We start from the raw sequence: 23,217 nt of genomic DNA on the forward strand, positions 1-23,217 counted from the left end.
TAAATCCTTACTCATTTTTATACTGGGAGCATCATTCGTTCTCTTGCTATTACACTTTGAAATAAGAGTATTTTACTTTGGGCCAGGATGGATTAATAAGAACTTAATTTATACTCCCATGAGAAACAACTAATAAGCTAGAGAAAATACACGAAACAGTGGTTCTTAAGACATTCAGCATCAGGCAGCATAAGACAATAATCGCTGAGTGGGGTAACAAATGAGGTGAGCCTGCAAGAGTCCCCACCTACTACCTGGGCTGAATTTCCAGGCCACAGCACAGGGAGGGGTTATCTCAGTGGAGCCTGGCAGTCTTCATGAGTTATGAAGATGCAGTTGGGGTCTGGGAAGGCAGGGGAGGCTGGAGTTCACAGGGCTAAGTATCAGAAAGAAGAGAGATGCACAGAGCGCTCTGGAGATCCAAAACAGGGCCCGCTTCACTCTTCAGCTGAGTACGAGTTAACAGGATTTTATGAGTAAACTGCCCAAGGTGGGGAAAGAACTACCCAAACGGAGCAGAGGAAACAATTCCTAGAGCTCACACAGGGGCAGGAATAGTCTCTGGAGAGTACTGCCTCATTAGTGGAACAGAATTAGGCTAAAAGCCTAAGCTTAAAAGCAGACCTTGAAAGGATCCAACTTGTATTAAAGTACTTGATTGCATTGCATAACAAAGCTCAGGAATAACAAAACTAGCACCAAACAGCTAAATTAAAAATGTCTGGCATTCAGTTAAAAATCAATAGATGTGTTGGAAACGATGCCCCATCACGAGGAGAAAAGATTAGTGAAATTGAAAATGTGGCAATAGAAATTATTCTTAATTAAACGCAGAAGAAAAAAAAGGAACAACTGAACAAGAATGAGCAGACAATCAGATCTGGGACAGCTTTAGGTGGCATAATATACATGTAATTAGAGTCCCCAGGGAAGCGGAGAGACAGAGGACCAGGAAAAATATTTGAAAAATAATGGCTGAAAAATTTCCCAATTCGATAAAATTATTAATCCATAGATCCTAATGTTCAACAAGTTTCCAATGCAAGACAAGTGAAGAGAAAAGTATACCCAGACACATTATTGCTTAAAATCAATGGTAAATGGCCTAAAAGGAGCCAGAGAAAATGCATGACATAAAGAAAGACAAATAGTAGACCGTGTAGTCACATCTTCTAAGATGTACTTGTAGAGGGAAAAAATCCTATCAACCTAGAATTCTACCTTCAGTGAAACTATCTTCCAGAACAAAGGTGAATTAAAGACTTTTTCTTACATACAAAAGCTGGAAGAATGTATTACTATAGCAGTTTAGAATTAGAGGAAACATTGAAGTCCTTTAGTAAAAAGGAAAATGATTCCAGATGAAAATCTGTATCTAACAAAGGAATGAAGAGCACTAAAAATGCTAAATATGCAAGCAAATATAATAGACTTGTTTTTCTTATTATTAATCTCCATAAAAGATAATTGTTCAAAGCAAGAGTAACAACAGTGTGGTTTGGTTTGTAACCTACCTAAATAAAATATGCAATGAAAATAACATGGCATAAAAGCTGGGAACCGTTCTTAGGCTATGCACAAAGTGATGTAAGGTAAAGAGGTATGCCGTAAACTGTAAACCACTTTACAACAACAACAGAAATGTGTGAGATGCTGCTAAAGGGAAATTTAAGTAAACATGCCTAGAGGGAAATTTACAAAAATTAAAGACCGTATAGAAAAATAAGAGATGGCTCAAATTAATCTCAACTTCCACTTAAAGAAACTAGTAAAAGAAAAGCAAATTAAAGCAAAATAAGCAGAAGAAAGGAAGTAATAAAGATAAAAGAAGAAATGAGTAGAAAAAAACAGTGAAGAAAAATTATTGAAATCAAAAGATTGTGATTTAAAAAAATGTTAGTAAACTTCTAATCAGACTATAAAGGAAAAAAGGAGACTACTCAAATTACCAATATAAGGAATGTGAGAGGCGACGTAACTGTACATGCTAACATATTAAAAGAATAATAGAATATTATGAACAACTTTATGCCAATAAATTCACCAACTTAGATAAACTAGATTCATTCCTTGAAAGACACAAACTACCAAATCTCACTCAAGAAGACTAGATTACCCCAAAGCCCTATATCAGCTAAAGAAATTTAAGTTATAGTTAAACCTTTCATAAGGAAAACTACATGTCTAGATGATTTTACTAATGAATTCTACTAAACATTTAAGGAAGATATAATACTAATTCTATGTACAGTGTTCCAGACAAATTGAAGAGGTGGGAATATTTCCCAATCTCAACAATGAGACAGACATTGTAAGAAAAGAATTCTGTCCTCATGAACATATAAAAAAATACATCATGACCAAGTGAGATTTAACCTAGAGATGCCAAGATGGTTTAATATTTGGAAAACAATCTGTGCAGTTTACCATGCGAACAGACTAAGACAACATATGGTCATCTCAGTAGATGCATAAAAAGCATTTGATAACATCCAAGATTCATTTCTGATTAAAACTCTGAGCAAACTGGTGAAAAAAAGACTTTCTTCACCATAATAAATTGATCGGTAAAAACCAACAGCTACCTTTATAATGGCAATTACATGGGAAAGAAAAGGTTTGACATCTGCATTTATATTGCCATTTTACCCTGAGATTCCCCTGAATGATATTGTAATGTTAGGTGGTACTTATTAATGGATTGTCTTATTTACTTTTAGAGGAGTTAGGGCATGGGATTTTAAATAAACCAAAAATGAACATTAGTGAATCATTATGGCTATTTTCACTTAAAGTTTTATTTTTATTTTGGTGGATTATAGTTAGTAAACACAGTTTCATTAAAGATGGTTGGTAATATAAAATATAATTGCCTGTATATTCAATATTATTGTTATGCTTTTACTTTTTCATTTTTAATCTTTTCATGATTTCTTATCTTTATACTTGTTACAATTTCACCCACAAAAATAAGTCCTTATTATTTTGGGTACATTATTTATATGTCCACTGATATTAAGGATGTCTAATTTCTACTTTTTTTTTTCTTCGTTTAGGAAAACATAGAACCTCTTCAGGTATCATTTGCTGTTCCAAGTCCTCTTAGTAAGTCTTCAGTATCAGAGACCCTTTCAGGTACTCACTTTTGTGTATCTTATCATCATAAATGTCATTTTCAATACGTGTGTATACAAAACAATCTCCTATTTTCTTTTCAAACTTTCATTTTTATTATAACAATGCTTACTTGGTTTTAAAAACCAAATAGTATAGAAAAGCTTATAAGAAGTCTCTATCCATCCATTTCTATTCCAAGTCTCACACTTTGTAATTACCCACATTTAACTTATATGGAAGCTCCTTTGCACCGTTTGCACAATTGAAATGATACTGGTCATAAGGGTCATTCTTAAATATCCAGAATTGTCCATCCACATCTATGTGGCATCTTAGGGACATGTACTTTCCAAGGTCTCTGGCTTTTTTTCAATAATGACAAAGGCAATAAAGATCTCAGTCCTTTCCTGACAAACTGGCTTGCAGATATCATGGGGAAAACACAGAATGGGAACCATTGTTCATGTCTCTCTCCTTGTCAAAGTCCTTTAATGGCTTTTCATTGGCTGTGGGACAGAAACCAAGCTTACTAGCACAGAATCCAAGACATTCAGTATTTAGTTAAAGCTAAAATTTGAAGTATAGTCTATAATATTCTGAGGCCTGTACTCTTTAACACATTATACTGCTTTTCATTTATAACATTAAAAGTGATCAAACTAAAATTTTCCCGAACTTTGTAAAATAAAGTGTTTCAGGATCATTTTAATGCTCTTTAGTGCGATTTCATCGTACAAAATGTAGCTTGGAGTAAATGGACATGAGTAAAAATATGGGTATTTATTGTAATATAATTTAATCTGTTAGCAAGGTAATATGTTCTAGTCTCCATGAAAAGTGGCAAAAATTTCTAGGTTAGTCAAGTAAACTTAAAGTTTTGAAAAATTTGTATAGATCTCACAATGTATTTGCCTTGGTATTCTGTTAAGATATGATAATAAAGCAAAGGTGAGTATCCCAAAGAGTATGCAGTGGATCTGAAAGACGGTGGATCTTATAACTTCTGTTAGTTACCCAAATCTTGCTTGTGTCTGGCTCATCAGGCATGGATACCTACAGTTCTTCAAATAACCATGAGACAATATCCTCCTGTAAGAGAGGTAGAAGAACACGGACCTCCAACAGAAGAACCGTAAGTGTTTGTACTTAGTGCAAAGTATTTTTAAATCTTGCAATAGATTTTTTTTTTCTTTTTTCATGACCAAATGATTATGGGTAAAATCGTAGTTTGATTAGCGTCATTAAATGCTAATACTGTATCCTCCCTGGTACATAACCCAGGGTAGTAATGTTTTCCTGATTTTGTTTTAATTCTTGAGAGTTTGTGTTAATGTGGAAGGTACTCTGTTTGAAAGCTTTTTGAGATCTGTGGAGTTTTATGAATTTTATTGACGTACAAAGTGAAGAAGAATAGAATATAATAGAGCCAGAAAATGATATAAATGTAATCTTTTTTTAAAACTGTACTTTGTTTTGTGTGGTTTTTTAACACAAGGTTTCAGCTATTTTCAGTATGATCATAATTTTCAATGAATTCATGTCCTTTGCTATTTTATTAATTAGATAAAATTGGATTTTTGTGCATCATATTGTATAAACATGTAGTATACTGTTACAGGATTTTAGGCTGATATTATTGGATAATAAACCCAGAATTCAAACTTATATAATCTAATAGATTTTTTCCCCATAGCCCAACAGCAGTAATGCTCAATAAATATTTTGATGAATGAATAAATCAACTAATTCTTAAGCTTCATTTTTCATCCTTAAAATAATTGGTCAGAGTGCATATATTTCTGGGTCTGTTGGATAGATCAAAAATTTGTAATTACTATTTCTCCCATTTGAGGTGCTAGGTTGGTTAAAATAATTCTAATGGTACTTGTGAATTAAGAGGAAATGGGATATAAGAATGGGAGAAGCAGCATGGAAAGGAAAATAAGTGGAGGACGCACACTAAAATATAACTGCTTGTGTTTTATGCTATTCCTATTTTAAATTTTCTTTATAGCAATTGAGCAGTTTTTCAGAAGAGAGTGTTTGCAGTTTATTGAATACAGAAGCTCAGCCTTGTAAAGAAAACAAAATTAAGAGGAGGAAATGTCAAGAAAGCGAGCACACCGACAGAACACTTCCTAAAAAGAGTCGGGTGAGTGTGTGTTTAAAGATACAATGAAGAGTAGAAGTGCATTTCTTTGTTGTGTGGTTAGGAAAACATGCAAACAAAATTTTTCTAGTTAATTACCTGAGGGCCATTTTTGCATCTTCTTCCTTGTGTTCCGCGGATCCAGAACAGTAAATTATCTGCACTCCAATGCTAAATTGATTCTTATCTCTGAATCTAATCTAACTTCACCCTATGTGGGGATGCCTCAGATTTCCTAGTCAGGAATGAATGTACTATCTGCCACTTGTTTGACCTTGGTTCTGCCAGTGGCTTGATCACTTCCTCATGTTTGAGGAAGAACTTGGAAAGTAAGCTCTCAGTCTTCCTCAACAAGTCAAGGCCTGTCCCGGCTTAGATGACTTCACCATCTCTTAATGGACAGCCGATCTAGCCCCTTAACCCAGTTTCTAGTCCCCCTTCCCTTCCATGATCTGGACCTTCCATTGCCACACCCCGAGCTTGTTAATAGCTAAACCCTTCTCACTTTTAATAATGTGCATTTATATGTCCCGTTCTCTGACCCGACCCGCTATCCATCCAGTGCTCTTACTTCCTTACTCATGCCGCTGCCCTGCCAGTTCTAATAATCTGGCTCTCTTTTTACCCTCAAGCTTTTAGATATCCCTTAATTTCCAGTTTCCTTTCTCATCCTAAAACCACTGCCGCCCCCACCCCCAGGTGTTATCAACCACTCTTGTGGATAATCTCAGTTCTTCGCTTTCATTCCACTTCAACTCTGAATTAACCTAACCGTGATCCCCTCCCCATCCGACATCCCTGCTGGAGGGACTCCCAGCAGGTGTTTCTGCAAATCCATTGTTCCACATACTATCTGCCCTGCAGTCTCATTCTCCGCTTCACCACTTCACTTTAATTATTTTTCCAGGTTATTTAGTAACTTAGTGACCAGAATCCAGCGCATCCTTTGAGGTCTTGTTCTTACTCAACATCTCACCAGCACTTGAAGTTGTCGAAAATACTCTTTTACAGTCTCCATTAAAGGTTTATTCTCTTCCATCCATACTTAGACATTTGTGTTACCCAGTGTTCTATTCTTTGGCCTTTCAAACTGTGTATTTTCTGGATGGTTTTATACGTGGCATGCTTGATAACTCCTGAATCTCTCTGATCTATAAATGTATGTTCACCTACCTGCTAGACATCTCTTCTCAAACCATCCGATAAACACCTAAAAATGTCCACATTTCCAAAACTAAACTTCAATTTCACCCCAACATACACCACCCAAAATGGTTAGTAAATTTCGTTTCTGCACTGTAAAACAAAAACTGTTTCCTCGCTTGGTTTAAACATGGCACAAACAAGTCAGAAGAAACTGGGTGTTTTTCTGATTCAGTCCCCTTTTTTAGGTCACATACTCCTTTGAAAGAGCCCTTTGCTGTAAAAAAGTATATACATTTAGTTTAAAAGTATGCATACATTTTATTTTATTGCATTAGAAATTGGTTTCCCTCATATCTATATCTACTACTTCACATAAAATCAATTACCGGAAAGTTCAAAAAAGGTCGTCGAGTATTAAGTTTTGCTCCAACCTCTCCAAGGACCCTACTGAATCAAAATAATTAATAAAATAGGAGGAATAGGCTTAGAATAACAATGAAAACAGGAAGGAAATGAGTAGGAGTATTAAGCAACAGATGATAGCCTTTGGTGAATTTCTAGAAGACAAAGCAGATGGGAGCATGTCGACAGATAAAAGAGGTGGAAAGATTTACAGCTCAGAATGTGCTAGGAGGGAGCTAGAGAGGCGCCTGGCGCCCGCCCGCCCATGAGAACCCCAGGGGACTCCAGGCCCAGTGTTGGCAGACACAGTGGATGGTGAGAGTGAGAGGTGCTAGTGAAAAACAGATTAATTGAAGTCCTATATGAGAAACAATTTTCACCCGTCAGCAGCCGACCCCGCTCTCCCAGCTTGAAGCTCAGAACAGATGTTGTCATCTAGGTTAAAACCTTTATTCTGATATTTGGAAAGTCCCACAATCTTAACAGCCAGCTCTTGCCCTAAAGCAAGGCCTGCAATTGACATGCCTCATTCTCCCTCTGTGTCCTACACAGTCTTGAGTAGAAATTGCTATGCAGGAAAGAGACAGCGGGAAAGCAGAGGAAACCCGTACCGATTTCCAATCTTTTCTTAAGAATCAGACAACTGAGTAGAACCAGCTGCATGAAAGGCCAATATTAAATGGTTGAAAAACTGACCTCAGGGAGAATTGTTTTTCAGGTAATGAAACTTTATAAAAAGATAAATATTCAGATGTAGTCATATTTAAGAAAATATTATCTGCGACAAACTAAAAAGAGGATGCTGGGAAAAAGGAGCGGCGAGAAAGTATTTGTGAAACATATTAGTAGTCAGACCAGATAACGAAATTAAGGTGAGTCATCCAGAAGGGAGAGCAAAATAGAGACAAACTAGTAATAAGAGACATGGAAGACCAATCTATGAGACTTCATAGGGATCTCAGAAAAGGAAAACAGAGTGAAAGAAATTGTCAAAAGAAGATTTTTCAGAACTGTAGAAAGGAATCTTCAGGTATAAAGGGCCTCCTGAATGCCTAAAACAATGAAAAAACACCAGGACTTGGACATGTCCTCGTGAAATTAAGCAGTAAGGATAAAGAGAAAAGTTTACCTACTAGGAAGTAGAGTGGTACCAAGTTTAAGAAAAGTCTGATGCTGAATAAAATACTCAACGGGATATTTAAAGCTGTGGAACAAAGTATATATGTATCACCCCAGCACTCTACATCCAGCCAAATTTAATTAAGTGTAAAATACAAGGTAAACACATTCAGACATTTCCAGGACTCTGAAAGTTTTTCTTTGGATATTACTGGAGGAGGTACTCAAGCAAAATCAGGAAATAAGCTTGAGAATTCAAGACATCATGGATGTAATAATATAAGAGAGCAATGCAAGAGAAATCTCTGATGATAGCTGTTCAGCCAGCCTAGATCAGCCAGTCCAAATTTGAGCAAGGAAAGGGAGAAGGTCTCTTCTGATGGGAATGTTTTTGGAGATGGCACCTTTAAAGGGATGTTTAAATTAAAACGAGGCCCTTAAAATGGTTCCTAATCCAGCTTGACAGGTATCCTTTTGAGAAGAAATTTGGACACAAAAGGAGACACCAGAGTACACACCCAGGGAGAAGACCTTGCGAAGGGGCATCAGGAGGGCAGCCATCTGTGTACCGGGGAGTGGCCTCAGGGGACACAACCCTTCCAAGACATTCGTCTTAGACTTCTAGCTTCCAGAATTGTGAGAACATAATATCGATTAAGCCACACAGTCTGTTGTTTTGTTACAGCAGCTAGTCTGACAAACTAATATACTAGCTTTTTTATCTGAGAAAATAGAGAACATTTTAAAATAATAATAAATACATGTGTATACACACACAAAAACTTTTTAATTAAAAAAAAAAGTGGGAGAATAAGGCAAAAACAAAAACTGGCTACCTATAGGGAGGAGCAACAGGAGGGAAGAGGAAGGAATGAAAGCTATATTTACTTGACTGTCTTTTTTCCCTGCAACATTGAACTGTGTAAATGTTTCATGTGACTCTAAAATGAAATTTGGGTAAAAGAACAATCTCTAGAAATTGAAAACAAAATGAAACAAGTTATCTAAGTGTATATCAAGTTGGTGGCATAACCTCACAAAGAGTTTTCTCATACTTAGAAATTTGAAAAATCCCAGCGGGATATATCCTAAGGACAAAAATAAGTGTAAAGAAATCTTAAACAATACGAAGCACTCGACGATGGAAGAATTCATCTAGAATCAAGAAAATAAGCAGTTTTTTTTAACTGTCATTAGAAATCAAGACTTCTCACTGTGAGACAGAAAACAGTTTAAAATCAAATTCAGAACCTTGCTAGACAAAATTTGAATCGGAAATATCAGTATGAAATTATGTTTTTTCACTTAAAATAATTTTCTAGCTCTTTTGATAAGGCTTAGAAGCAGTGAACATCCCTGATAGCGAGATGTACCTAGATTTGCTATCTCTAAATATCATTTTCTACTAAAACTATCAGAGTTCCTTAGTGAGATGGCCGCTTTCAGATTTAAGCAGCAGGTGTAGGAAATGAGCCCAAGTCTGTCCCAGTGTGCAAGTCAGAAAGCTTAGGAGACTGCTGAGTTCCTGTTAGAGGACAAGACCATCTAGAAGGCTACCAGAGTGGGGCAGTGTGACCGTCAGCAGTAATGATTGCAATAGATTGAAACACACACATCAATTATGAAAAAATACTTAAGGCCACCTTAGAAGCTACTGAGGACATCAACTCATTTTTTCAAAAACCAGAAAATAAAGTTTGAACTCTATTTTAAGTAAATAACTGATGAGGAATTTCTACTAATAAGTAAAAATAACATGTTCATGAAAGCTGTTGAATGTTAGGTAGAAGGCTGGTGACGGGGTGTGATGGATGGATTGGACGGAACACCTGAGCCCAGTGCATTCACAATGCCACAGAAGGAGAGTGGGTCTCCTGATGCCAACAGGAAGCGTACAACCATCCATGAAAGGCTCTTCCCCCAAAATAATTAAAGCTGAATCCTAATGAAGTCTGGATCTAATGACCAGTTATAAGAAGTACAGGGGATGGAGGAAGATAAAGTACAGTGATTGCAGTGAGCCAAACCTGGAGTTTGGCTAATTCTATGGGATAGATGACTCAGTTTATTCACCAAATAAATAGCAAGGGATAAAAACAAAGGAACCATAGATTAGAAGATCTACCAACCACATGGCATGTGTGGAGAGCTTATTGAGATCCTGATTTGAAAAGTTGTAAAAAGGTGTTGATGAACCAGTTGGAAAACTTTGAACTCTGAGGAAATATTAAGGAATATCACTGTCGTTATGGATTTTGGGGTTTAAATGTTTTATTTTGAGATAATTATAGAAATGCTTGCTGTTGTAAGAAGAGATAGATCCAAATACCCTGTACCTAGCTTTTCCCAATGTGACATCTTGCTAAACTGTTGTACAATATCACAATAATACAATATCAAAAGACAGTCAAGATATAGGACATTTCGTTGCCACAAAGATGTCTCCTGTTTCCCTTTTGTAGCTTCGTTCACTTCCCATTTCTACCCCAGTTTAACCTCTGACAATCAGTAGTCTGTTACCTCTTTCTTTATTTTTGTCATTTTAAGAATGTTACATAAATGAAATCACACATTCTGTAACGTTTTGGGATTAGCTTTTTTCATTCAGAGTAATTCGTGGATTTGGCCAAGTTTTTGTGTGTATTGATAGTTCTTTTTTTTGCTGAGTATTATTGGTTGTTATAAAAAGAAAAAGAGGTAATCATTTTGCAATATATACATATATCCAATACATACATTTTATACCTTAAACTTAATATGATGTCATATGTCATTTATATGTCAATAAAGCTGGAAAAATAAAACTCCATTATAAAAGAAGAAAAAATCAACAGTAAATATGTCAGGTAATAAAATATTTCATTTTGTTGTAGAAAAAAAAGGAGCCCTTATCTCTTAGAGGTACTGTAGGATTTTTCAGATGAAATTATGTAATATATGGGATTTGCTTTAAAATAATATGGGGAGGTTATAAACTAATCTTGATTTTTAAATGTTAGTAATTATTGAAGCCAGTTGATGGGTACATGGGGTTCAATATATACTATTCTCTTTACTTCTGTGGATTTCACATTTTCCATTATAAAAAAGTTAAAAATATAGTAGTGTGAGCCCCTTATTTATAGAGATGGAGCTGCCTACATATCTAAAAGTGGAACCAATAAATAAGTAAATAGCCGGAGTAGGAAAATGTATGCTTGTAGTTGGCTTTCCTGTACAATTTGATTTGTTCCCACGTACATGAATTATTTTTAAAAATCACTTTAAAGAATTATTTTAAAATCACTTTAAAGCAACTTACAGAAAAGAATTTAAATATGTATTAATTGCAAATACAAGATAAGCATTTTCTTCTGGTGCATCTCCTTCACTGTATGAAAAGAAATATGGGTGATTCTGGAGTAAATGAAATCACTTTCAGGGTAATACTTTTAGTTGTCCTTTGTCCACTCCTAGACATAAACCAATTTCTAGATCACACGACTTCCCTAGGGTTCCAATCACAGGTGGCTTCTTTTGTTTATTACAGTTATAAGCAAGGCTTTGGTATTAAGTAAATTCATATTTTGTTAAGGTTCTAGCCTTTGCAGATAAAACCTCATGGCTGATATAAGCACTGCTAGATGAATTTTCATGGCAGACCACAGGTGCTTTAATCTTTAATCTTTTCTTTTTAGATGGTATACTTCTATGCCCCATGACCATAAAAAAACAAAATGTTAGTGTTTTCTCATGTTCAGCAAGTTTTATGGTTTAATTAATTGTACTTCTTTTTCTTTTACATGCATTCGTTCATTTCTTCATGTTTATTTAGAAGCCACTATGCATCACTCACTACTGCTGGTGCTGGAGACATTTTATATAAACAAAGATTTTCAAATTCCTGCTAAAAGGGGATTTTTTCCCAGAGTTTATGACCTGATGACACTGACCATAGTTTATTTATTAACGGACCACGTAAGGTCTACATCACACAGTAACACTAAGAGTGTAATTTGATATTTAAAATATTTTCTTCCGTATTAGTTCTCAAAGTAGTAGGAAGGAATTCAAAAGAACAATAGCCAAAGTATAGGTCTTACTATGAGTCAAGCCCTATTTTAACTGTTTCACATATGGTAACCTATTTAATACTCACCACAGCTCTTGCGATTCCCATTTTGCAGATAAGAATGAGATACAGAGAAGTGAGGTGACTTGCTTAAGGTTATAAAATAGTTAAGTGACAGAGTCAGGATTGGAACCAAAGGCCAAATGTTTTTCTTTTGAAACTTATCTGTGGAGCCTGAGTTAAGATTTTCTCTTGGCGAAGATGAAACACTGCTATTTGCAACAACATGGATAGATTTTAAGAATATCATGCTAAACGAAATAAGTCACATGGAATAAATTGAGAACCATATGATTTTATTCATATGGGATGTAAAACTGAAAGCAACAAACAAATAAGACAAACAAACCAACGACTCAGATACAACAGTTACCAGAGAGAAAGGGGGGAGGAAGAAGTAAATAAAGGTAAAGGAGGGGTCACATTGGGATGGAAGGAGACTTGACTTTGCGTGATGAACATACAATGCAACATACAGATGATGTATTATAGAATTGTACACTTCAAACATATATTTTATTAACCATCACCCCCAATAAATTTAATTTTTTAAAAAAAGATTTTCTCTTGGCTTCCACACTCGCTGACCAAGCTATCATTTTCCCGACTATTCCATGGAAGTCCAGAAATTCTATGGAAAAAAAATGTTTTATGGAAAAATATGTAACCCAACATTTTCCTAATGTATGTGGAGATTATTTATACTGAAGAATTCTCAGAGAATATATTGTTAAATGTATATTGTTAATCACCGAGAGGGAACATTTATAGTTCTAAAATTATTTTGCCGTGGAATGTCTTGTTTTTATAGGATATCTATAGGTTCCTCAAGGAACATACAGCTCCATGCCACTTCTGTAGCCTTGACTGTCATCCACTTTTTCACACCATTCATTTCTATGCCGTCACCAAACCATCTTTCCTAAATGTAACGTCAGATGTCGTTTCTCCCTGAACCATTACGCAGCGAGTCCTCATTGTTCGCAGGCCTATACTCAGTGCGTACAAGGGTCCTGCTTGCTGTGTTAGCTCCTGCTGCCTGTGTGGGTCCACTGACCATGCGCGGCAGCCTCACCTGGAGCTCATCTGTGCGCCACTGTCTTTTCTTCTCAAAGCCCTTCTGCACCACTCCCATAATCAGCCAGAACAGTTCTCCCTTGTTGAAGATTTAACTTAGACATGACGTTTTCTGTGGAGCCCAGCTCGAATTCCTCCCATAGGCCAAGGGCCCATCTCAGTCCATACGGAGTCTGTCGTGGTCTTCGTGCTGTAATGACTTGGCGTCAGGCCGTGAGCTCCTTAAAAGCCACATCTGGTATTTCCCCTCAATTATTACCAAACCTCGGTCCCTCATCATCTGCTTGTACTTGTCAAAATGTATCTTATTTTGACCTGTTTATTTTAATTTTGATTAAATCTATTGTTTGAATCAGCTCAGCTAGTTTTGTGTTCTCTTTGAATTTTTATGTATTATTTCTTTAACCAGATCTATGAACAATAAAAGGGCCTCTCATAGATTCTTTTAATCCTGAGTCATCCTAACTGCACCCTAGTTATGAGTATCTCATGTCTTAGATGCTGTTCAAATCTGCAGCAGCTAATCTCTTTTTCACTTATCCAGAGCTTATTTTGGCAAATGCTTCCTGGAAATATAGAACAGTACCCTATAATCTGTTGGCCGAGTTCTGCTTTATACTTTATTTGACTTTGTGTAAGGCGCCCAGCCCCCTACCCCTGACTCAAATTTCTAAAACTTTAAATGGAATAACTGGTCTTAAATGTTTCTGTAGAAATTAAAGGGTCAAATTTTATGTGGTGTTGCAGCTTTCTTAATTGTATGGTGTTACATCTTTTTTAATTACAGCGTTTTAATACATTTTTTCAGGTTTTAAAAAGCTGCAGAAAAAAGAAAGCAAAGCGGAAGAAAGGTGTTGACAAGTCTTTATATAAGGGAAGAGACTTTGCTTCTAAGAAGCCGCTCCTAAGTCCTATTGCAGAGCTGCCCGAGGTCTCCGAGATGTTGCCTTTGGTTCCAAGAGTCCAAAGCATATATTCAGGTATTCTGTCCTATTCCTGTTATTTACATTCTATGTTTTCTCTTTGCCCTCTTTGTTGCTCTTTCACTCTTTTTTTTCTTTCTCATTCACTGTGTAAATAGTACATAAATAAAAACACAGCAACTTTTTATATTGCCATGAGAATGTTAAGAAAGCAAGAGTGTGTGACTTTTGCAGTCACCTCGACGCTTTTCAGAATCCAATAGCAGTCTCCCTGGAGACTGTCCAGGGAAACTCAGACACAAGATGTTGCATATAATTTTAGGGAAAATAATTTTCTTTCATCCTGTTTCATTTTGCTTTTTAAAGCATTTTGTTAAAGTAAATTCTGTTTGGTATTATAGTCAAGCATGAAAGGTAAAGGAGGTGATGGCTCAATAATAGATGTATCTTATATGAACTAAGAACAAAAATTTTTTAAAAATACTTATGTTTCAGTGGAGTTGGCATCTTCTAGAAGTGACATTCATAAATTGAACTTGATTACTTCAAATGTTTTGTTTAAAATCAAAAATTAAGTTGGTTAATATCCTGGTTAGATAAAAATTGGAGTTGCATCTGGTTTATGGGTGCCTGAATTTTAAATTAACTAAATCATGTTGCAGATAATAAGAGTATATGTTCACTTGGTGTGTTAATTTTATATAGAATCATTTGAAAATAGCCGCCTTTGTAAATCAAATATTTATAGCCTACATTTCATTTGCAGCATACATATAGGATATATAGTAAATATTCAGTAGCTGCCACCATAAACTCTTGGCTTCTGCCTACCTAATCGCAGGAAAGCACAAAAGTCCGGACAAACGCACAACCACCCCGCAGTTGTATACACGGCTCTCCCGGCCCCTGGGCACCGGCAGGGGCAGCGCCCTCCTGCCCAGCCTTCTCTCGTGGTCCATTTCGGGACAGGAGTTGCCCAACCCACCTCTTTTAATCTGGCCTAATGCTACTTATCCTTTAAGATTTAGCTGTGCTGGGACAGGAGTTGCCCAACCCACCTCTTTTAATCTGGCCTAATGCTACTTATCCTTTAAGATTTAGCTGTGCTGGCTGCCTTTTCAGGAAAACGTTTTGTTCACATTATACCTGTACTACCTGGTTGATAGTGATCCATTCCCTGCAAACTGAAGTCCATTTGAGACTGGAAACTAAGTCTTATTTTCATTATATCGTCCCCAGTTCTTTACAGGAGTTTTTCCAAAGGTGTTTAAGCAATGACTGTTAGTATGTTTTCCATCTTGCATCTTAGTAGAGAATTTCTTAAAATATTCAAAGCATTTTTTATCCATAACCAATGGTATCAGGGTTCAAAACAGTCCCCGCTCGCCTGCCCTCCCTTTCTCACTTCTTTCCAATCTTTACTCTCTATATCTTTCCCCGCCTCCATCCCTTTCTCCTACCTTCCTTCTCTAGCATGCTGATTTTATGAACAATACATAAATGTCCATTTTTGTGTAAAGTTGTATAAAGAACCCAACTGACATGAGTTGGTTTGCACAGAGAGGACCCTGCCCTGTGTTAAGCTCTAGCTATACATGACGTGATTTTGAATACCCAAATCATGGCTAACATACCTTTCAAATCAAAATGTTGTTTTTTAGATTTTGGCTTAGCTTATGTTTTATGTATCTTCCAGTGTTGATTTTGTTGAAAACATTTTTTATACTTATTCGACTGGTCAGGTAAAAACTTTGTTATCTGAGATAACAAGAGAGTTGGCATCTAATAGCACTAAGATTTAGAACACATAAAGTCTGAATTTATTTATGCTATGTTATGTAACTTGAAAACCTCGATGTTTTTTTCACCTATGATTTATTTCACCTATGATGTGACACGGTGTGCCAAAAACACGTGGAATACTCCGCATGGTACAAATTTTCTGGACGATGGATTTGTCAGAGATTGGGGCAGAAGCGGGGAGATTTTTAAAATATTGAAACAAATGTGCTATTCAAGAGCATAGTACAGTTTATATTAATTTTTTAACACAGGCATAAGACGCTAATGTCTTCAGGGAATAACCTTTTAGTGAAGTTCTCAAGTCCCCCAGAATTCCAAGTTTTCTTCCCTCTGCTTCAGAGAAAACATTGATAGAAAAATTTCAGAGGAAACATTGATTGAAAAAGTTCATGATGTTGCCCATTTTCAATAATTCATTTTTAAGGAAATGGGAAATGTGGCTGCCTCATGCTAATTGACCTAGTAGTGTGGGAAATACATTAGACTAGAGGAAGCAATTTAAGATACAGTTCTCACTTTTCTGGTATGAGACTATGTGCTTTATTAATTCATATAGTAATATATATTTTCTTAACCTGTGGGTTGGGGAAGAACTAAAAGAGAAAGAGAATGATGGCAGGTGGGAGCAAGTACAGTGTAACGTTTTGTAGGTCTTGTGATTTTGGAAAGCTTAAAGCAGGGAAACCAGTATGGCACCTGTTATGATGTGTTAAAGTTTATTTTCATTGTTACTTTTTAATTAAATCAAACATTTACATGCCCACAGATGATTTCAATTCAAGTGGTGAACTTGAAGAAGTGAAGCTGCCTGAAAGAAAGACTCTTTTGCCTCAGAACTCAGAAGATTTGCAGATAAATCAAGACAATAATAAATGTGATGTGTCTGAAGTCTGCAGCTCTTATATAAAAAGTTCCTTGCCGCTTATTAATGCTGCTTTTGTTCAAGATTCAAACATAAGTACTATAGAAATTCATGAAAATAAAAATATTCCGAAAGCAGAAAGTAAGTTGGAAAGTGGAAATGGACTAAAACCCAGGACCAGGAATGAGAACAGTGCTATTTCTTATGCTTCTGTGATTAAAAAACCCATTGTAGCAGAGAATCCAAAATCTGATTTTATTCTACAGTCCCAAAAATTCTCTACTGGTTGTCAAAATGGGGTAAACGTTTCCCAAAGCTTTAAAATTTCAGAAGATATAAAGTGTGAAAAACAGGATGACTTCTTAGTAGCCACTGAAGGAAACCTGCATTTAATGTCTGACTCACAAAAAGAGGATGATTATTCAGAAGATGTCTTAATTGCTGATCTAGAAGAAAATAAAAATCAAAGCGAGGGTTTGGGAAGAAACTCCACGGAAAGTAGCAGTAGTATAAGTTATGAAAGGAAACATAGAAGATATTCTATGTGTTATTCGGGTGGTCAGAGTTTACATTTGGAAAACAGTGGAAATCACAAACCTTCCTGCAGGGTGGACAGCTCTGTAGAAATTAGTTTAGAAAAGTCCGAACTGTGTAAAGAGTTATCTGATGCCATAGAGCAAACCTTTCAGAGAACCAATAGTGAAACAAAAGTCAGACGTAGCTCAAGGCTACAAAAAGATTTGGAAAATGAAGGACTTGTATGGATTTCACTTCCATTTCCTTCCAATTCCTACACTTCCCAAAGTACCAAAAGGAGAACAGTATGTACATTTGACAGCGAAGGATTTGAAAGTGTGTCCCCCAGAAAAAAAATTGTGTCTTCCAGACCAAAATCGGGTATACTGCCCTCCGTATCAGGTCAAGAAAACAGTGAGGAATTTGCCACCAATTCTTTGAGTTTACCTGGGAGAAGGAGGAAGAGCTTTTGTACATCTGCACTTGCAAACACTGAAAATACTAAATCAAAATGTGACAGAAGAACCTCTCTCAACCAGAAGAGAGAAAGCTCCCTAAAATGACGACGGGGAGAATTAAACATATCAGAGAACTACAACAGTAACTGACATTTCCTGCAGAACTTTGGCAAGAGAGAAGATAACCATGCATGCTTAAAAGATTCTTTCCTTCTGGTTCCGATTCTTTATTCAACTTCAGTGTTTTAAAAATTTCCAATAAAATCATCGAATCTACTTTTAAGGAGAAATAAGTGAATTTCATTCAAAAAAGAAAACATTCTATTAAACAAGACCTCCCCTCATGTTAAGTGTTTTATTAGTATTCTGCTAAAAAATATTATTTTATTTTTGGACCAAAAAATATGTCTCTTATTTCATGTTAGTACATATTTAGTACATCCTAAAAGAGCATCTCTTAGAATTGACTCATCATATCTGGACAGAAGAGGTTTTTTTTTAAAAAAAAATAATAATAATAGAATTAATGTAACTGAAAATTGAAAGTTAGTACACGATTGAAAGCTGTTAAAAAAATAAGATGAGTTGTGTTTTTATTTTAAAATCTTGCCAAAAACTGGTTAAAAGTTTTAACAGGAAAGATGGAAATTATAAAACCTGTTTTCTCTTTATTTAAAGCTAGGAGAAGCTTAAATGACTTTATCTGTCTCAAATGAAAATTTTATTTTAATACTTAAAGTTAAATCTTAAACAGAATTTTGGGGGGAAAGTGTCATAAAATAAAAATAGAATTTATAAGTAAATAATGCGAAAGCATTTTGTCCTTGAAACAAGATTCTTATATGATTTGTGGAGTGGGAGATGGGAGATTGGTTTGCGATGAAATATAGCAGTTTAGTTGAAGACTTATTTCCCAGGTTATTCACATTGGTCAGAGGTAGTTTCACATTTAAATCCATATTTTCCATAATTTTTTTTTTTTAATTTAGAAACTCAATGGAAGCGGCCCTGGAGAATGAGTTTAACTTGAAGCGCGGTGGTAGGCCACTGATTTCTTTTTTAACGTGGCATTTTCCAGCCTTTCTAACTTATTTTACAATACCAAATACTATTGTCTCAGATTTTCTAGTTAAGCCTCAGCCAGATAGTTATAGATCCTATCACCATTTTGGTGATAGCAGTTTGAAAATCTTAATTATTATGTATCTGGAATTTGTAAATGTGCATAAATCATTGTATCATTAAACAATTGTCTTTGGAATTCTGTAAATCATTAAAGTCCCCCGCTCCCTGATAGCAGAAACATGTTAACAAATAGAGCTCTCTATAAATAACACAACAGGGAAGAAAGCCCCTGCTGAGCACCCATTTCCCCTCCTCAGATACAGACTATTTGTTACCTTCTTGGCACCAATAGGTCTGGAACTCCTGCTGCTAAAGACTAATGTATTTTACATTAACACTCGAAGTGATCCCCAATTTCTTCTGCTAAAGAGTTGATTGTTTAAAATTTCTTTTATCTTCACATGTGAATTATTTATGGACTTTTTTCCTCCCCCGTTTATAATTCAGTGTGTCTGGCAAATCTAAACCACTGGAAACAAACCAACAGAAAAAAGAACTAATTAACTTCTTAAGAAGCTTTTGTTTTAAAGCATTCATAAATATAAGATGGTAGAGGGCTTTGTTTTTTGTTAAATTTTATATTTCTTCTTTGTTTAACATGAAGGCTAAAAAAACTTATTTTCTCACCTTTCAATTGTATCATGATCTATAATCTCAATTGTATTTGAATTTTTAAAATTTCACGTTTTATTTCTTAAGAAGTGCTAAAGAGAACGAGGGAAACATTTCGGTCTTTTGGGGCTTGATTTGTCAAATGTAAAATTGTTCTCATTTTCTAGCATCGACAGTTAAAAATATAAACAAGTTGTCTTGCTTTCAGAATGTTTTAGTGGGAATATTTTGTTGATATTTGTAAATAACAAATGGGCATTTTTTCCTAAAAAGATCAGATCTGAGAGATCAAAGCAACTTAGGCAGGGTTTATCCTTTTAAGTCCTATTTGCAGTGTAAAATTTGTGAAAAGTTAAACATTTCTGTGTTTAACATGCTCACTTGTTTTTAACATTTTCTTTTCCCTAGTACTTAAATTAAAAACTAGTCTTTAAAGTAGTTTTTCCCCAGCCTTATCTTTTTTACGGCTGTAACCTTTGACATTTTGCGTTTGAACGTCTTCTCGTCTTTTCCTGCTCCTGTAAATTCTCATTTGTTCCAGAAGATGGCAGCATGGCATCTGAAGTTTTTCCCTCCTGTACACATTCCCTTGAAGCCAGGGCAGCTCTTGTTGCTGCGGGCACTTCCCTTTCACCTTGATTTTTACTCTTTTTCATTAAAGAAGTAATGTGGCTCTTGAAAAAAAAGTAGAGAACTGCACTACAACCACACCTTCCTCTCCCCAGTTTTCTTAAATGTAAACACTTAGCAACTGGTGCACATCTTCCAGACCTTTTTCTGTATAAACATGAATATAGCTTTTGTTGTCTTCTGATGGGAGCACTATATGTGTCTTTCTGCAACTTGATTTTTTTTATTCAACAAAATACCATGACTGTCGTTCAGTCTTAATATGGAGAACTTTAGTGCTCTTCAGTCTTTTTAAGCCTTGCATAGAATGATATGATTTGGTATGTAATCATCTCCTTACTAATGGATACTAACTTTCTCTTTTTTATTATCAGAAATTAAACCACACTGGGCTTGTGTGAAATGTTGGATAAGTTCTTTGAAATTAAAATGGTTATTAAATTCTCTTCTATGGATCTTATGTGGCAGAGTCCCTTTATAAAGATTCTGGCATCCTGGCCTTCTTTCTGTCTCTCTTGTTCTTCTCTTGCTACTAAATGCCATTTAATGGCTTCCATTTTCTCCTGCCTCCCCCACTCGCACTTAAGTTGTAGAAGTAAGGGTCATGTTTAGACCTGGCATAACAAGAAAAAGTGATTAATAATGCCTGATCCATGCTTTAGATTGAAAGAGCTTTTTTTTTTTTTTTTTTTTTTAAGTCATGCTTATTGAGGTATAATTAACTAACCTACAGTAAAGACCACCCTTTTTGAATTGAATTTTGGCAAAGCCACATAGCTGCTACCACAGGCCAGTAATAGAACATTTTCATCACCCCAAAAGACGTTTTCTCCTGCTGCTTTGTAGTCAGTCCCCACTCCCCTACCTGTCCCCTCACAACCACTCACCTGATTTCTATCCTTACAGTTTGCCTTTTCCAGAAAGTGATGTAAATGGGATTATATAGTATGTGTCTGCCTGTTTAAACTTAGCATAATACTTTTGAGATTTATCCATGTCCCATTTTATAAGTAGTGGATTTCTGTTTATTGCTAAGTATTCCATTTTACGGATGTATCAGTTCGTTTACCCATTCACCAACTGATGAATATTTGGATCGTTTCTATTTTTTAGCTATTACAAATAAAGCTGCCATAAACAATCACATGCATCTTTTTTATAGACACAAGTTTTCATTCACCTTGAATAAATACCTAGGAGCGGGATTCCTGGGATGTACTATTGGGGTATGTTTACCTGTTTAAGAAATCACCAAACTTTTCCAAGAGGCTGCACCTTTTTGCATTTCAGTTGCTCCACATTTTCACCAGCACCTGGTATTGTGAGTCTTTTTTGTTTTCTGAAGGCTAATATCTCATTTTAGTAGTATCTCATTTCAGGCGGTCCAGTAGTATCTCATTGTGGTTCTGATGTGTATTTCCCACCAAGTGAGCATCTTCTCCTATGCTTATTTGCCATCCTTATGCCCTCTTTATTGAAATGTCTATTTAACTCTCTTGCCCACATTTTCTTAATGTGGCTCATTGAGTTAAAAGAGTTCTGTATATTTTGATACAAGCCCTTTATTGATTATATGTCTTGCAAATATTTTTTTCTCAGTCTATGGCTTTTCTTTTTATTTTTCTAACAGTATCTTTTGAAGCAGATTTAAATTTTGATGTAATCTTATTTATCAATTTTGTTTCTTAATGGTTCATGCTTTTGTGTTCTATCCAAGAAATCTTTGCCTAACTCGGCACGAAAATTTTCTGTTTTTGTCAACAAGTATTATAGTTTTACCTCTCAGACCTTAGATCTACTTTGAGTTAATTCTTGTATATTGTGTAATGTGATGGTGTTTTACTTTTTAATGGAAATATCATTTGTTGAAAAGATTATGCATTTCTCATTGAATTACAATGGCACCTTTGTTGCAATCAGTTGACCTTATATGTATAGGACTATTTCTGGACTTTATTCTGTTCCATTGATCTATCTGTCTGGTCTGAAACCAACATCATACCATCTTGATTACTCTAAGAAAGCTTTTTTTTTTTTTTTTTTTTTAATTTACTATGAATCTTCATCGTAGTTTATATTTAAAGTTCTTTTTGTGAGGAAAGAGGCCAGTAGAGGCAGAAGATTGACCAGCCAATTCTATCTAGAGCCTGCAGTTATTCCCAGGCCTGCACTACCAATTAGGGCAAAAAGTCAATAATAATTAAGATATCAGAAATATGGATTCATTAATATGTGTGCCAGGCATTAATTTCTGAATGTGATCACTGCCCTTAAGACACTCGGTTCTCTCAAAGGGGACAGAATTACAGCAGGGTCTGATTATAAAGGAATACCTTGGACCTCTCAGCCTTTGAGGTGGCACCAACTTCAGATCAGGTAATTTCGTTTTGTTTTTCTCTGGAAGAAGTGATGCTTGAACAAAGTTCACCAATAGGAATTTTAAAGGAATGGAGATCTAAAAAGCACATGTTATTCCAAACATGCTTTCATTATTTCTTACTGAGACTAGGCAGTGTAACTTGGCTTCATCTCATACACGTTTTTGTCTTAAGTACCTTTCTTAACTTCCCATTATTTTCTAACTTATGAATACATCTGGACGAAGCATGGATTTAAAACTAGAGAATGTGAATTAACCATAACAAAGCTTTAAAGACATCTCTTAGTTGCTGATGCATTTCTATTTTTTTATACTACCAGGTTTTTTTAGTATGTCCGAAGTGTTGACTCTGGGCTTGGAATCCTAGATCAAGTGAGCAGAATTGGGATGAAATTAAATTTAAATAAATAATTATACATACCAAAAAAAGGGAGGAAGACTGACTTTAATTTATTTTAAGATTATTTCATAGCCGTGACTTGGCTCTAGAATGGACTAAATGCTGATGTACTATGGCCTAACTATTTCAAGTTTGCCTAATCTTGTGCTGATGTGTTCATTTTTGTACATTCTTTTTTTGTAAAATTGTGGTACAGACTACAAGTAACATGATAGCTTTAGTGAGAAGATGAGTAATTACTGCCATTCTCCTGATATGTACTTCTGTCCTACATCTTCAACCAAGGTTATACTTAGCCTGTTGTGATCTTAATTTTAAGATTTATTAGAAAGATTTTAGAGAATTTCAGGATATTAGGAAGCAAGAATTTTCTGAAACGGCTTCTAT

The 23,217-nt window shown here is 35.5% G+C and overlaps 1 protein-coding gene across 4 annotated transcripts in view; it reads left to right on the forward strand.

Annotated features, from left to right (window-relative positions):
* CDCA2 (cell division cycle associated 2) overlaps positions 1–20,505 on the forward strand; it is a 40,138-nt gene extending 19,633 nt beyond the window's left edge. For all 4 annotated transcript variants that reach the window (XM_036233625.1, XM_036233626.1, XM_016148170.2 and 1 more), the window contains 5 exons: positions 3,057–3,135; positions 4,161–4,249; positions 5,132–5,269; positions 13,930–14,101; positions 16,614–20,505. In XM_036233625.1, coding sequence (XP_036089518.1) covers positions 3,057–3,135; positions 4,161–4,249; positions 5,132–5,269; positions 13,930–14,101; positions 16,614–17,788 — 1,653 coding nt within the window. In that variant the 3' untranslated portion in view covers positions 17,789–20,505. The remainder of the gene's footprint in view (positions 1–3,056; positions 3,136–4,160; positions 4,250–5,131; positions 5,270–13,929; positions 14,102–16,613) is intronic.
* Positions 20,506–23,217: the final 2,712 nt, after the last annotated feature.

The sequence above is a fragment of the Rousettus aegyptiacus genome, unplaced genomic scaffold (assembly GCF_014176215.1).
Source record: "Rousettus aegyptiacus isolate mRouAeg1 unplaced genomic scaffold, mRouAeg1.p scaffold_m13_p_16, whole genome shotgun sequence".
NCBI lineage: Eukaryota > Metazoa > Chordata > Mammalia > Chiroptera > Pteropodidae > Rousettus > Rousettus aegyptiacus.